This window comes from Nelusetta ayraudi, unplaced genomic scaffold (genome assembly GCF_046127955.1).
Source record: "Nelusetta ayraudi isolate G7.1 ecotype Tasmania unplaced genomic scaffold, CSIRO-AGI_Nayr_v1 ptg000109l, whole genome shotgun sequence".
Lineage (NCBI taxonomy): Eukaryota > Metazoa > Chordata > Actinopteri > Tetraodontiformes > Monacanthidae > Nelusetta > Nelusetta ayraudi.
This window is the reverse complement of record NW_027466159.1, coordinates 506,975-522,907: the sequence shown is the minus strand read 5'-3', so window position 1 is coordinate 522,907 and position 15,933 is coordinate 506,975. Positions and strand designations below refer to the sequence as shown.

At 43.7% G+C, this 15,933-nt stretch overlaps 1 protein-coding gene across 1 annotated transcript in view; it reads right to left on the bottom strand.

Annotated features, from left to right (window-relative positions):
* Positions 1 to 1,014: 1,014 nt before the first annotated feature.
* The window catches only part of lcor (ligand dependent nuclear receptor corepressor), a 59,238-nt gene continuing 44,319 nt past the window's right edge, over positions 1,015 to 15,933 (bottom strand). Inside the window, exons 5-7 of the mRNA XM_076048755.1 lie at positions 12,686 to 13,144; positions 9,234 to 9,324; positions 1,015 to 5,242 (exon numbers count right to left, since the gene is read on the bottom strand). Of these exons, the coding sequence (XP_075904870.1) occupies positions 4,093 to 5,242; positions 9,234 to 9,324; positions 12,686 to 13,144 (1,700 nt within the window). The 3' untranslated portion in view covers positions 1,015 to 4,092. The remainder of the gene's footprint in view (positions 5,243 to 9,233; positions 9,325 to 12,685; positions 13,145 to 15,933) is intronic.

Genomic DNA, 15,933 nt, shown 5'->3' with positions numbered 1-15,933 from the left:
GCCAGGCTGCCGCTAAAGGTACACGTAGAAACTGCGAGGCACAGAAAGGAGGCATTTATTCTGAGGTTGAGGTATCGCACTCGGCCTCGCTGACCAAGTCCACATCGTTTAGCTATTGTGTGTATATATATATAGGTATATACATACATATATACTGTATATATATACATAATTTATCGATGTATGTACATTACATCTGTTCCAGGTAGTTAGAAACTGCGCCACCTTCCAACTGACTAATATTGCTGCCCATCCCGTTGGCTCGATCCTGAGACATTTACAGTACTACAAGGCTACTGTTTGCACGCCCACGTTGGAAAAAGCAGCATTTCCCAAAGCAGGCAGCGTAAAGTGAAAGTTGAGGTGAAACGATAAAACAGTCTGTTGGAATTGAGCGGTTGATGGTGCCACCTTCTCTTCTTCTTCTTTTCTTTTTTGTTTTTGTTTTCTCGCAGATCACCGTTCAGGTTGTTCTCCTTTTTCTTTTTAACACGCTTGAGAGATTCAGTTCACTACATTCGTTGTGTATTTGATAAGAGATTTGTATTTATATAAATAGATAAAATTGTTCTCTTGGGTATATATAGTGTCGTTTGAGGTTTCTCTAGAGACTGCGGTGGGACTCGGCGGCCAAGAATGAAGACTTTTCTTTTTCGGACAGGGGGAGCCATTAACCACATCAGTACAATCAGGGGGAAAAAAAACAAAACAAAAACTGGTTACAAAATCATATAAACACAGCTTAAATGGCATGCACCTCAGTAGATATGGCTGTGCTGACAATGGGAGCTTTTCTAAAAAAAATAAAAAAAATAAAAACAATTTGTCAAAATTTTGAGGGAAAATTTAAAATTGAGTTTCGGGGGCTTGGCCCAGGATAGACGACTCCTCTCAAATTCTGTTTAAGTGCTCTCAAAGTATTTTATGTACCAATTCAGTTACGTCTACACAAATTAGATTTGCCTTTTCGTTCACTATTATGAACGTTTTGTGTGCCTGGCAGCCTGCTAGAAGTTTTTTTTTTGTCTTTTGTTTTTAATGGATGGGGAAAACCACCTTGTGTGTTTTCATTGTTAGGTCAGAAAGACCATGTCCTCTTTGTTTTTTGTTTTTTTTGTTCCTCCCTGTCGGGCCAGATTTGTAATGCGTGCTTCCCTCTGAACACCGGGGGCTTCGATCTTGTTTTGACTATCAGATCAATCAGTGCGTCGCCCTTCGCCAGATACGACTCAACACGCACGGCTGCCCTTTAGACACCACAAATGCTCAGCATTGTTCAAGTGTTGGGTGCATTTCATGCACTATTACGAAACCCTGTGGACGGTGGTGTTGTTCCACAGCTCAAGAGCTTCTTTTGGAATTGGAATTTTCCAGTAATTCTAATCAACATTAGATTGTGCGTGTCTCTGTGTGTGTGTGTGTGTGTGTGTGTGTGTGTGTGTGTGTGTGTGTGTGTGTGTGTGTGTGTGTTTTTAAATATTGATCCCAAAATCAACCAACAGGAATAACTGGTGCATGCCATTTGTTTTTCAAGAGAATAATAACAAAAAAAAGATCAAATAAATAAAAAATGTACAAAATTTCAAAAAGGAGTGAATCATCATCATCATCATCATCATCATCATCATCATCATCATCATCATCATCATCATCATCATCTTTGTTTCATTGGAACAGAGAGGAACAATTGTCAAAAACTCTCACAAACTGGGTGAGCACCAGGCAGTGTCGGGAGCAACCAGCAACATTTACCACCAAACAAAAAAAAAGAGAAACATACAGGACAAAAACAAAAAAAGCTTTTAGTCGTCTCCTCCGACCGGTTTCGTTCTGACCAGAGTGGAGCAGGTTTCTCTCTTCTCCGCTCGTGTCCTCTCAGGGATTTTTCTTTTACCCCGCAAATGCAAATTTTTTGTTTCCCTGGTGGCGAGGGGAGGTAAAACAACAAGACAGCACTACACAAAAGTCAACTTGATCAAGCTGTATAGCATTTTCTTTCTTTTTTTAAAAAGTTTTTTTTTGTCCTAAATAGTGGAGGTCATCGGTAGGGAAACAAAGAGTAGTTTGGGTCCAAGCTGCAGCTTTCTGAAAGTCTTCACACACTAAAGCTTTGTTTTTGTTTTGTTTTTTCTTCCTGCATCTTTCAGCCCTCGTCGTCACTCCCTGATCCGCGTCACCCCGAGAAGAGCTACACTACATGCATAACCTCAAACAGCTTCTCTTTCTCGCTTGTTGTATCCGTGTTTTTGAAAAAGTGCTATCATCGAAGTTAAGCGCCGTGACTTCAGTCCCTAAGACCCAGCATCAGTGTTTGTCATTTGTTGTGATTTGTTAGCAGGTCTGCCTGCGACAGCGCTGCCACTTTGACTCACATGGCCCCTCCCACAGTGAGGAGGGGCGTGTCTTGTCCTCCTGTCTGTCTACGATAGGTCCGACAGGAAAATGGCCACATTTAAAAACCCCACGCTATCAGTCTCAGTTACCCTGAGTTAAAAATAAGGGAAAAAAAGAAAAAAAGAAAGAAATCCAGAATCACGGATTGGCTTTTATATCATCGGTGATAATAATTTATAATATATTAAATCTGCCTTTCCCTCGCTTCTAACAACTACCCCGCCCCCACTGCATATTGCCCACCCCAACATCCGAAAATGAACAGCCTCTATAAATGCACATTTTTTTCATAGTAGTAAACTGCCTTTCAAACAGACTTTAAAGTTTAAAGAGGAATTTCACTTAAAACTTGTCAGTTAAGTTGACTCTGCTTCGTTTGATTAGAAAAGGAGAAACAAAAAAAAAAAAGAAAAGAAAACGGCAATGTGTTGTTATTAGCTCAGACTAGCTAGAGCCTCGTGTCGGTGCAAGATGATCGACTGGATTAGCAGCAGAGTTTCACAGTCTTATCCCAAAAGGCCTTCATCCAATAAAGATCTCCATCAACAGATGAGCGAACTATGGCCGTCCTTTTTACGGACGAGCTGAAGGCGGCTTCGGCGTTTCAGGATCAGCGGTGAAACACTGACGGAGGTTCATGAGGTAGCATTTCGCCTGAGCTGATCCACAGTCAAATCACCCCTCCACTCGTCCCTTGGCTAAAAAAAAAAAAAGAGGATTTCAGAGGTCGCTGGGCTTTGATTGTGGATCAGCGTACGCAGACGACGTGCACCTCTGACCCACTGTGAGTTTTTGTGTCTGGGCTCCAGAAACAGACCATTATAAGTGCATGATGCGAGGGCAACAATGCCGAGGTAACCTGGTCTGTGAGCGCCAGGCCCAAAGTGTAGTGCAAAAGAAAGCAAAAGGAAAAAAAAAAAATGAAAAGATAAAGATTAGAAGAAAAGATGTTGATTATAGAAGTCAGTAGTGTTCACGAAACTCACAAACATGCATCCCTGAATGACTTTTTGTGTGTCTTTTCTCATTCCAAAAAAGGACGGGTTAATGTTGCTTTCGTCCGCACAAAGATTAGCAGAATATCTCAGGAGGAAAGAAAAGCTTTGCAGTTAAAGCATCATGGCTACCTGGCAATAAGAGAATGGGTTTTGATTCCGAACCCTGGTGAGGAATATCAAGTCTATGATTATACCTTTTGAGATGGAATATAAGAGACAGTTGCACTTACCAATTTTCAGTTAGTACTCTGTGGAAGAGGGGAGTGGTAAAATGACTAATTGGTCTTTTGCAAAGGTCAATTTTCAACTTTCCCCTCATTTTCCCCTTCTCCCAAATTGGATTGGTCCAAAGTCCAAACTGCTTTTTTAAGCACCGGCATTTCATCGGAGAAGAGGGGGAATTGGGAATTTGGGCCGAGGATTATCAGCATGCTTATGAGAATTTCATTAATTGTCATTAAACTAATGTCTTTAGCCGCATTTGTTAAAGCTAAACAAATGCTCACTTGGCACCACTCTGGTGGCGCCTCTTAAAAACCTTTTTGATTCACTGTTTTATCTCCATTTTGTTTTAAAGAATCTTCCTCATATTATCCCTGCATTTGTGCTCACCCAGTTACTGCAAAGTAAATTGGCACAAATAAAGCCCCATCCATTTTCAAATCACTTCAGTCATTTGAGGTTTACATGTGTAAGTTGTTTAGTCGATTGGTTTGAAATTGTCTTCAATCTCCTCCTTGACATTTGCCTTGAGCTCAGCAGCTGCCAGTGGCTGGCCGTCATCTCGGGGAGTTGTGGCGGGTATGTTTTCTGACTCCGGGGGTATATCCTGACCTCCTCCCTCCATCTTCATCATCAGCTTGATCTTCTTCTTTGGGGGGTTCTTCAGGGTTCCCAAGCGCTCCTTCACCTTGTACTCCAAGGTGCTGTGAGGGATCCCGTACATGTTCTGAGCCTTGGACACACTCATCTTCCCGCTCATCACGACTGCTATGGCCTCCTCCAGGATCTCGCTGTTGTACTGGCGATACCGACCTCTCTTCTTCCTTGGCTGCTTGGAATTTGGGTCCCCTTCAACATCCGAGGTGGAATACGCCGGCCCGGATCCGGAGTGGTCCAGGTCAGAGGTCCAGTAGTCGGCTGCCCCGTCCAGAAGGCTTCCAAGGCTTCCACCACGCCGGTTCTGTTTAGGCAGGATGGCTCTCAGCTTTCGGCTCAGGGCGTTCTCTCCGTGGCCACCGCCGCCAACACCCATGGCACCGTATCCGTACAGCTCCGAGGCATGGGGGTCCCAGGAGAGGTCCATGCCCCGAACCTGTGGTATCTTGAGGTCGACAGGTGGTGAGTGACCATGGTCTCTCTTGCCCTCGCTGTGGTGATGTTGAGCCTTGGAGGCCTGATTGTGGTGGGGATGGTGAAGAGAACTCTTGAAGGAGAAGGCTCCATGGTGGTTGTGGTGTTGATTCTCCAGGAATGTTGGCAAGTCTTTGAGGTCGGTAAGGGCTCCGCTCAGGACTCCACTGGCTTGCTTCAGCTTAAGCAGGCTGTCGAGGTGAGCCTTGCTTCCCCAGAAAGAGGAGGAGCCCTTCTGGCCAAGCAAGGAGTGGGACTGCCCGTGATTGAGCAAAACTGCAGACTCTAAATTGGCCAATGAAAGAGCAGCAGGCTGGCTAAGGAGGCGGTGCTTCTGGTTAAGGAGCTCTTCCTTTATGCGCAGTGAGCGGGCCATTGGCGGCTTGAAGGAGTTGGCGTTGATGTAATTCCCCCGCAGACCGTCCTGCAAGCTTCTCTGGTCTAGGCCGTCATCCTCGTCCACTTCCGGCAGACTGTTTCCAACTTTGACAGAGTGTCTGGAACAAAAAAAGAGGAGTGGCTTCAGGATTCCTGCGTGAAAGTCTTTCATTTCAAAAACTGCCACCGGTTAACCGAAATTCAGGCTGGGATACTTATTATGACTTATACCTCATAATGTTATTAGATATTTATTTTATTAATGAAGTTACTTGCATATAACATTTTTTTTTTTTTTTTTTTTTTTGAAAAAGGAACAAATCCATTGTTTTTCCATCAGATTGCCACACGGTTACCATTTGTAGAAATGGCTTGCCTGCACGTCCTCCCCGTCTCGCACATTAATAGGCTTACAATTAGAGACAAGAAAAAAAACAGCCATTTTTTTTAAATTACCTCTCCTCTGTGACTAAACATCAATCGGAGCAACTAAGTCCTTTCAATCAGTGGGAGAAGACATAAGTAATCTTTGATCTTATAATTAAGTCTCTGCAAATATTGTGTGACTTCAAAATTATTCAACAAATAAACATACCATTCCAATGTCGACCAAAAACAATAGGTACCGTTATTGGAACAGCACTCCTTCCTGTTGCGTCTCTCGTGTTGCAACTATAATGTGCTCACCGACTATTGTCATGAAACACAACGAGAAGTTTTCTCTTTGATTGTACAAAGCTCTTTGCGGCGCCTTTGGATGTGATTTAGCATTTTGCACTTTGGTTGATTGATAGAAAGTTGTGAAGATCTCGTATCGTACCAGACGTTATAGCCAAAAATCAACTCGTCTAATTTCCGTTTAACTGTAGAGAAAGCTGCGGCCCGTCCAAATGTTTCTGCATCTATAAACACTCTCATGGATCAGTACCATAAAAAAAACGGCTTGAAAGGGACCAACAGAGAGCACCGCTCTGCAAAAACAAGGCAATATTTTGAATTTCTGAAAATGCTCTCCGCTGCTGAAACATATGGTTAGACAGAAAGTGCCTCCACTTCAGCCGCCCTCTGCTGCCAACGCTCCCACTGCTGAGTAACTATAGCAACAGTGGAGGAAAAGGCTCCTTTTAAATGAAAAAAACTCCTCGAGGTTGATTATGACAGGAAATAGCTTGTCAAGTCAGCAGATTGCACAGGGGAGAAGGAACTTGAGGGGAATGCCGTGTCTCTCCGCTGGAGATGCATTCTGAGAAGGAGGGGGGTGACGTGGGGAGACCGCAGCAGGAGTTTTAAGACGGATTACCACAGTGGGCGGTCTGGGAGGTTTGGGGGGGCTCATGACAATATAGGGTTAACGAGAGGGTTTTGGCCACTGCGGTCTAATGGACCAGTAAGCGTTCAGCCATCAGGGACGAAGACGATAACAGCTAATCTGACGATCGGAAAAGCCAATGAGAGCAGTCGTTTGTTTTTAAAAACATAGGCAGATAGAAAGAAAAAAAAATAAAAAGATTGATGCATCGGATATATCACTGTTGTAGTGGTGCAGCCTTGCAAACACGAGGCAACGTTATGGAATCATAGTAGAAACCACGATCACCACCCCGGCTCAGAGGGCCAGTAAATGTACCAGAGAGCCGTGATTCCATTTTACTGTATGTTGGTGTTTTTAGCCCCAAGCGGCTGGCTGACTGTAAATGTGAAGAAGCTGGTTTTTCGAAGAAACCTGATAGGCTTCCGTAGCTTCGTGGCCACAGCCCTTTTTTTTTTTTTTTCTTACTGGGCTCTTGTTCGGACAGTGAAAAGACAAATCGGAGCCCCTCCTTCTCCGGCGGTTAACGTTACATGATCCTGGTTCTGGTTTAGAAAACACTCAAAGGCTGAAAATGGGGACATGTAAAAAACCTATACAAAAAAAAAGCCTACCGATTTTAAAAATGGTGTGGCATCCCCTCTTAAAAATGCCCAATTAGACTGTTTTCAATTTCAAATCTTCGGTAAAATTGTACTAATTTTGCTCTCAAGTTTGATTATTGTAAATTGCACTCTTAAAGTTGTGCTTACGCCATGATTTTTCAAACTAGGCTGATAATTAGATACTCCCAGAGAGGCTTAGGGCCTTTGAGCAGCTGCAGAATTCTGTCCTGATGGGCGCTAAGCTGCATTACTAGATTTGGGGAAACACACTTTGGCCAAGGCTCACCCTTATTGTTTATTTCACCACTAAATTCATATTCAAATATATATCTTTTTGCAAGAATTTGCATTTTGTTATTAACATTATGCACACACGTGTCGTTATTTGTTCAAACACAGCTTTGGCTTGGCACTTTGATCTCCATCTGTAATCTTTTGTTGTGCTTTTGTTAAACAAAATGTTTAATTTTTTCTTTCTCTCTTTTGTGGTCTTGTTCCAAGACAAAAAAAAATAGCATTTCCCCGAGGAAGCCGACGCACACTGATTTTACCACCAGTGCAACTCTTCTTAATTCTCACTTTCTTGAACGATAACTAGATGTGTGCATCCGCTGCTGCTCGGTAGCAGAAAAAAACATTTGAAGGTGTCCACATCTCATTGAAGTCTGGCTGCGACGCAGCGTCGAGCCTGCAGAGTATCGAGCTACTTTCTAATCCATCGTTGACCTACGGATCAAAAGTATTCCTGGAAATGGCACCTACGATTAGCGCCGCTTGTTTACCCCCCCTTGTCCTCCCCGACCCCCCACCTTTTATTTTATTTTTTTTGATTGGAGCGCCGAGTACGACGGCTACTGATCCACACGTGGCTCCGAGGCAGAATACAACTTTGTCAATAAATGATTGGAGTTCAGCACTGAAGGCTGGTCAATAAAGTTCCCCGGCCCGCCAGACAAAACGAGGAGTCGGACCGACTCACTGTAGTGTGTTCAAACACTTTCACTCTAGGGTGCGGCGAGGGATGCACGTGGGTGGAGTCTAAATTATAAATACCTGGATGCTGGGGCAAAAGGCATCGATCAGCGGAAAGCTGCAACCAATAATTAAGGCGTTAAGGGTAGGAGGCGTTGGCAGGAAGTAGCCGCAGGACGGCCGTGGGGGCGTCATCAAAGTACGTGCGGCCAAAATGTAAATAAAAGAGCGTCGTGATGGGGGTGCAGAGGTTCTGCTTTGATGTTGCCCAGAAACGTCAATTCTAATGAATTTGAAAACTGAGAGCCAGTCGGCCCAGTCCCTCGTCTTCCTGCAGCCTCTCCGAGTGATGGAAGGCAATGAGCATTCTTGGCTTTGCCGCCGCATTTTAATACCATCATTTCCTGGTTTAAATGGTTTGGAAAACATTTGAAGACGGTCGGCCAGCAGAGCACAGATTGCTCGCTGGTTTATTTTTCGGTTTCTTGGCAGGATTCATTTGGACCACGATGGATCTTCACGCTGCTTTTGCAGTCTGTTCCAGCCAGTTGACCACACTTGGCTGGCGGTCCTTCATAAGCGGTGGCTGCACTGTCAGTACTTCCTGTCGTCTGTCAAGAATTTGCGATTGTAGACAAATCCGATGAGCGCTTTGAGTATGTCACCATCTTGTGGCGCCGCCATGACTGGTGTGGTTGCACTCAGGATGTCTTATCGGCATCAGTGACAGGCAGCAGCACCATGGCTATTCGGGTGGATGATGCTAGACATTAAGCCTCCAGTTAGCAATGCAGCTAGCTCAAACTGTTCTGAATATGTCGCAAGTATTCCCGCTGGACATCATTAGAGAAAGATAGTAAGAAAAGAGTTGAATTCAGTGGCAGAGAAGCACTTGAGGTGGTGATGAAACGTGAAACACTTTACTGATGGTCGGCTTGTTAACGCCCAGTCAGTTTTGCTGGATTCGTACACATCCATCTCATATTTTGAAAGGAAGAAAGAGTCAGGAACTCTTGCGGTCTGCCGGAAGAGCGAACATTCCTGGTTTTAGTTCATCGTTGTATCTTAGCAAGAGCCCACAGAGACGAGGCATCATCACCTCGGGCCGGATCTCCGCCCTCAACTGTCAGATAAATGGTTGCAACCTCGGCGCTGTTGTTTTTTTGGCACGCAGGACCCTCCCCTGCTCACAGGGGGGCGCTTTGACTAATCCTGTTTACTTACCCTTTGACCCCAGGCGCCGAGGAGAGGCCGGGGAAGGCTTTGTGGGAGCCGGCGCTGTGGTTCTTCTTAGTGGAGAGGTCCAGGACGCCATCTGACCCACAACACACACACACACACACACACACACACACACATGCTTACAGTTAATGATGCACAGAACACAAGCGCTGTCAGTGGTGCAGCATAGAAGCTGAAGCTCTGCACACTTAATGAGCAATTTTATGAAGTATAATATCCAGAACCCGACAAGAGAAAACAGCCTGAAGGGACGAAAAGGTCCAACGGTTTGTTTCAATAAAGTGAAATTATAATGTGTGTCGTATCCAGTAGGAGTATCTGTGTATCTCGTCAGTGGAGGGGAGATTGTTACACACACACACAACGGATTCATGGCTTCATAAATATATTGCCTCATGTTTGTGTGCTGAACATAAAATAAAAATAAAACGCTTTCTCCACATTTCACTGTGTTTTTAATTGGGTGACGACAAATTGACAATATTTGGAGAAGATGACTACGCTTGAACGTTTGGATGAAATGATGAAATAACTAATGAAAAAAACACAAGGATTATGGGGGACTGGTGCTCACACAGAGATATCATTAAAAAAAATTCAATTGGAAATGTCAGTTGAAAAAAATATAAATATTTGTGATTCCTTTGGTAGAAAATGTCAGAATCTCTCTCTCTCTGCAAAGCAACAACTTTAATTTGATTTTCTAAATGTCTGTTGCTTAATGCATTTACAGATAATGTAAATTGTAACCCTAACCCAATGAAAAAAAAAAAAATCTCTACGAATTTCTAACAACACACCTGAGAATCAGAATTCCCTTGATGTGCCACAGCAGATCAGTCGGTAGTGTTTCAAACCATCACTCGTTTTAAGGACAAATGAACACTTTTGAACCAGACGTGAACACAGTTTTACTAAATGATGAGAATGCGATAAATTTAAGATTTTATTTTCTGTCTCTAACACAGAAAAGACCAAACAGGCAGTGCACATGAATACAAACACGTATAGCACTAAACAGGAGAGTGTGTGTGTGTGTGTGTGTGTGTGTGTGTGTGTGTATCTTTCTGCTGTAATCTCTAGAGTGCATCTGACCCTGTGACCTCTCTAACCCTCGCCACCCTATATGGGCAGGGTTCTCGCTAATCTTCAGGGATTTTTGAGGTTTAATCGGACAAAAAAAAGAAAACATGAGGTGATATTAAGATGAAAAACAGAGTGCATGTGCGGCTGATGGGGGTGGGGGGGAGTGGTAGCGTTAATGGTTTTTCAGCAATGTCAAGTTTAAACCGGTTGGTTAAAACGGTCCCAGGAACCAGAGTGGTGCCTGGGACTAAACTGCAGTTCAGTGGGAAATAAACTACACACACTCACACACTTGGTTCTGTGTTTCTGAAGTGTAGACGGAGTGAAAACTGTCCTCTAGAATGTTTTGATTGGTGGGATTAATTCATTCCAGGGATTTTAATCAAGAATTGATCCCAGCCTGTTTGTCTTGGAAACATCTACGCTGAGCGTTCGCATTCATCAGAGAGTGTCAACAGCAAAAAGACAAAAAAAAAAACTGCCTTCAGCAGCGGAATATGGGGTTAGAGATGGCAACGTGAATAAGCACAGAGCTCCACCTTCATCCATGACTACTTTACAAAAAAAAGGCAGGTTAAAAACAGTGAGGGTGTAATCTCTCCTAAGAAACATCCACTGTGTCCGTAATCGTGCAACATTTGTCCGGGTTCGAGCCTCAATATCAACCTGTGGCCCAGTTTCCAAGGACCCAGTGATTCCTATGACGACTGAAGTGTGAATTGAAATGCAAAATTTTGCAGAATTCTAAATTTTTTTGCGCAGTAAAGTGAAAATGCAAAGAAGCCTTTACAGCAGAAAACGAAAAAACCAATACTCCTCACTTGCAGTTAAAAAGGCAGAGAACAGCTGCTCATTGGCTTTGGTGCATCAAGTTTTTTCAAATTTGGTCAACCAAGCAAGGTAATTTGGCAATAGATTAAATGAATTCCTTCGCTCCCCACTTCCTGTTGCTGTGTGTGTGAGAGAGAGATACTGTGTGAGCATGAGGTGGGTGTAAATACCTAAATCTTTTTTTTTTTTTGCCAAAATTAAGGAGGCTTACTGTAAGCAGATTCCAAAAAGCTGGTATTAAAGGGAGGCCGGTCACATTGTGAGGGTTTAAAGGGTTGAAAGGACGGCGGGCTGACGCTTCAACTCTGCACCCGCCCTCTCCCCACCCTCTTGTCGCTGCGCCGCCCCCCCGCTGCTCTGGTTTGATTAAACAAAGATTGAGCCTCAAGCTACGTTTCAGAGCGCCGCATCGAGCCACCGGAGGCTCAGACCCAAAGCTGAGGGCTGTTCGCCGAGCTGCTAGTGAGCCGAGCCGGTTGCCAAACAAATTGTTGTCTCAAACCCTCCGCTGCCTCCTGCCAGCAGGGCAAACATTTGGAGAGAGAGCGGTGACAAAGTTTTCCAGCGAGGCTAAAAACCTGAAGTGACAACTCCTCTCAGGCAGTTTTTCGATTCTGCTGAATTATGAGGCTGATGAAAAGGTTTTTAAAATATGTTCTGTTGTGTTTTTCTTCTAATTTTCCCCCTTGGTTTTCACCCGAGCCTTAGACCCCTTGTGGTCATCACAGGTGCCTACCTTTACAATTGATGTAGCATGTGTATATAACATGTGAATATAAATATATATATATCTCTATATATATCTATGTAGATATACATATGTATATCTATATACATATGTATATGTATATAGATATATACATACATACATACACACACACATATACATATATATTTATGTCCACACATCATATACACATGCTACATATATATATATATAAATATATGAGTGTGTGTGTGTGTGTGTATATATATATATATACATATACATATATACATACATATTGTATATATATATATACAGTATATATGTATGTATGTGTATATACATACAGTATATATGTATGTGTGTGTATATATATATATATATATATATATAAATATATATATGTATATATATATATACACACACACACATATACATATATATTTATGTACACACATTATATACACATGCTACATATATATATGTATATATATATATATATAGGTATATATATATATATATATATATATATATATATATATATATGTATATATGAGTGTGTGTGTGTGTGTGTATATATATATATATATATATATATGTATATATATATATACATATATATATTTATATATACTGTATATATATATATACTGTATATATGTGTATATATGTATACACATATATCTTATTTCATCCAGTCAACCTTCACTGTGTGTCTTAAGGTGTTTCGTCGTGTGGCGGTTTAAGCTACTTTTGTTACGACACAGTGTCGTGAGCCCGCTGACTCTGTAGGTGTGTGTTGCCGTCTCACCCTGCTGGCTGGGCTCGGGCTCCTCGGGGCTCTTCCTCACCGACAGGTCCAGCGGGCCGTCCTGGTCGGCCATGAGCAGCTTACTGAGGACGGGGTTCTGTGCAGTGGCAGCAGCGGTGCCGCCTCCTCCGCCCCCGTTGCTGCAGGCCGAGGTTGCGGCGGCGGCAGCGGTGGAGCCGGGGCTGAGGGCCGAGCTGGGGGTCGGCGACGGCGAGGAGGAGGAGGCGGCAGACGATGGAGGCGAGGTGGGCGCGGCAGGCAGGGGCCCCAGTGGGGAGGACGGGGGCGGGGCCAGAGACATGGCTCTGGGCAGGCTTTGGTCCTTCATGATGCCGTTGGGCAGGGGAGAGTCGTCCTGAGTAGTTTTTGAGGTATATTCGGCAGCGAACTGGCGGATCATTCGCTGCATGATCTCACGAGCCACTAGAGGAATGTGAGGTTCTGAGAAACGAGGGAGGTCTGTGGGGAGACACAGCGGAGAGACACAGGTTAGCACGCCGGATAGCTCGCCGCCCGCCCTCCAAGAATCCTCCCCCCCATCCACCGCGATAGCAGCAGTGGCACTCATCCCATTTCATCGTGAAAATGTAATCCTGATGAAATAATCCAAAAATCACATGGAAGCGGCTCTTAATCCTGCCTATTGACCATGATATTGGTGTCCACAGCAGATTAGCGACGCTGGCTGATGCCCTCGCCAACATCATTAGAAGACTCGATCTGCATTTTTTTTTTTTTTTGCTCTTTTCATTAAAAGTTACCCCAATATTTTCATTGTGATGGACAGAAAATGAATCAATCTCAATGAGGCACTCTGAATCAACATTTTCAGAGAAATAACATAAACTATCAACAAAACTGGAATGTGTGCCCAAGATTGCAACCTCGCTGTACTAAAAAGTGAATATTTCTACCACTGAGGTAAATGAACAGCCTTTTGCCGCTGGTATTTCTGTTAGCAGGATGGCGAGGGCCCGCCATGAAGCCACTGTGACACGCTGGCTGTTGTCTGTTCGCTTGTGATGTGGAGTTGATTTGTGTTGCGCATAAAAACAGGCATTCGGAGAAGGAAAAGACGGCGCTTTACTCTGCTGTCGTCACTTTCGATGAATGCAAAACAAAAGCTTTTGAACTTTCGGCAGCAGCAAGTTGACTGAACTGTGATCTGAAGATGTCTGCATTTTGTAACGCAGCAAACGTAACCAAACCTGCAAATGAGCCTCTTTTTTTTTTAAATTTCGTTTCCACGTACAGAGAAACATTTATTTTATAACGGAAAGCAACAAGTCGCCGGAAGTCTTTTTTTTTTTTTAAAAAAGAGAGCGAAATCTGTGACCTTCCACCTCCAAGCCGCCCACCTCCCCACCCCCTGCTGTGACAAAACAACCCGCCGCCGCTAAACACTGATCTCATTCTCGATCGCTGCTGTGCAAAAACAGCAACAAGCAACGCACATTATTGTGATGTCGGGAGCGCATTAATCTGCCACTGTCCCAGATAAATCAACCGCCACTCATCTCTTTATGACCGCCGTATAGCAAAAAAAAAAAAAAAAAACGTGTCGGGATACATTTATGTGTGCCATCGAGTCAACCCCCCCCTAAATCCTCCCAACAATACATTATCCTAAAAATCTCATCCTGAAGCTCCTGCCAGCGTTTATAATCCAGGAGCCACGTACACGGTGCAGCGGCAGCGGCATTTTTAATGCTTCGAATGCAGCAGCAGCAGCAGCAGCAGCAGGTGTTTCAGTCATCGACCCAGTTTTTCTCAGCTCATTTGTGCCATTTCTGAGTCGCCTCAGACCTGCATCGGTGTTTTTGTCAGCCTGCCCTGAAAGACAAGTGGAAACATAAGATACTAGATACCAATTAAATGTGTGACAAACAAAAAAAACAAAGAAACTAAATAAAACGCGATCTCGCTTATCGCGTTCTCCGCGGGCCAAACAAAGAGGTGGCGGCTCCAAGAACAGAACAAAGTAATTTAGCTTTCTTTTTTCCCCCCTTGATCATTTTCTGTGCCAATAAAAAGTGGCGATCAAAACGAGACAAAAGAGAGGCTTTTGTTTGTTTGCGCGTCATTAAACCGTCACGATAGAAAGGCAACGAGATAAAAATAATAACGGAAAAAAAAAAAACCTGGAGACAAAACGACCAAAAAAACAAAGCAGTAAAAAAATAAAAGTGCCTGTCGTAAAAACGTAAAAGTCGACGGCGACCGTCTCTTCGGGGAAACTCGTAAAACTTATTTCATCTGCAATCAAAGAACAACACGATGCCGCTCAAAAGTGTCTTGTAAGTTAATGTGGGTTACGTTGTCTGAATGTTGAAGTTTTGTTTATTTTCAGTTTGGGGTGGATTAAAATAAGTTTTTCTGGCTTTGATAACTGAGACCGTTTGGTCCTGGCGGACGTTGTCAAGATTTCACAGACGCGGCTCCGACACGCCGCCTCTTTGTTTTTAATGACGTTCTGCTTTTTTTTTTTTTTTTGCCACGCCGTGTTTGTTTCTGGACGCCGTCAATCAGTTTTCACACTCAGTTCCTTTGGCGTTCCTTCATCTGTTTCCAACACTCTCCGACTGGAAACATGTCATGTGAAAAAAAAACATGTGATCTGGCACTCAGCAGCAAAACCCGGTAAAACACGATTAAAAAAATAAAAAAATCCTCCCCAAAATCAAAACTTTATCCGTGTTTTCAAACTGTGGGTGTTTCTGGTCCATAAAGACTCGTCCTGGAGGTCAGGGGTCTACTGGACCAGGAGCTCAAAATGTGAAACCGGCAGAAACACAAAAGAAAAATTTGTGAGTGTCAACTGTTCAAAGTGTCTGGAAGACTCGAATCTTTGACGTTGGCGGCAGTTTCCCTGAAAAAACTACAGCCAAGGACGGAGATATTTGTTCAGTCGACGGTCACCATGGCAACCTTTGGCTTCCTAAGTGTGTGCAAGTGTGTCCGAGTGCGTTACGTTTGCCAGGAAACGGCCATTGTGTAACCCGACAGTCTAGTGGAAAGGTACACAAGACACCCCCCGCCCCCCAACAAAGCGGTAACATTTTTTTGTGAAACACTTCCTTCAGTCGTCCAGGAATTCTGCGGTCAGCACCAGCCAGAAGACCCCCCCCCCCCACAGCTCCGCACCCAACCCCGCCGTCCTACAATCCTTTATCAGAACAACCCGACTCCCGAATCCTTAACATGTGTTTTTGCGTCGTGTTTCCTGCTTCTCCTCTCGAGGCGTTTAA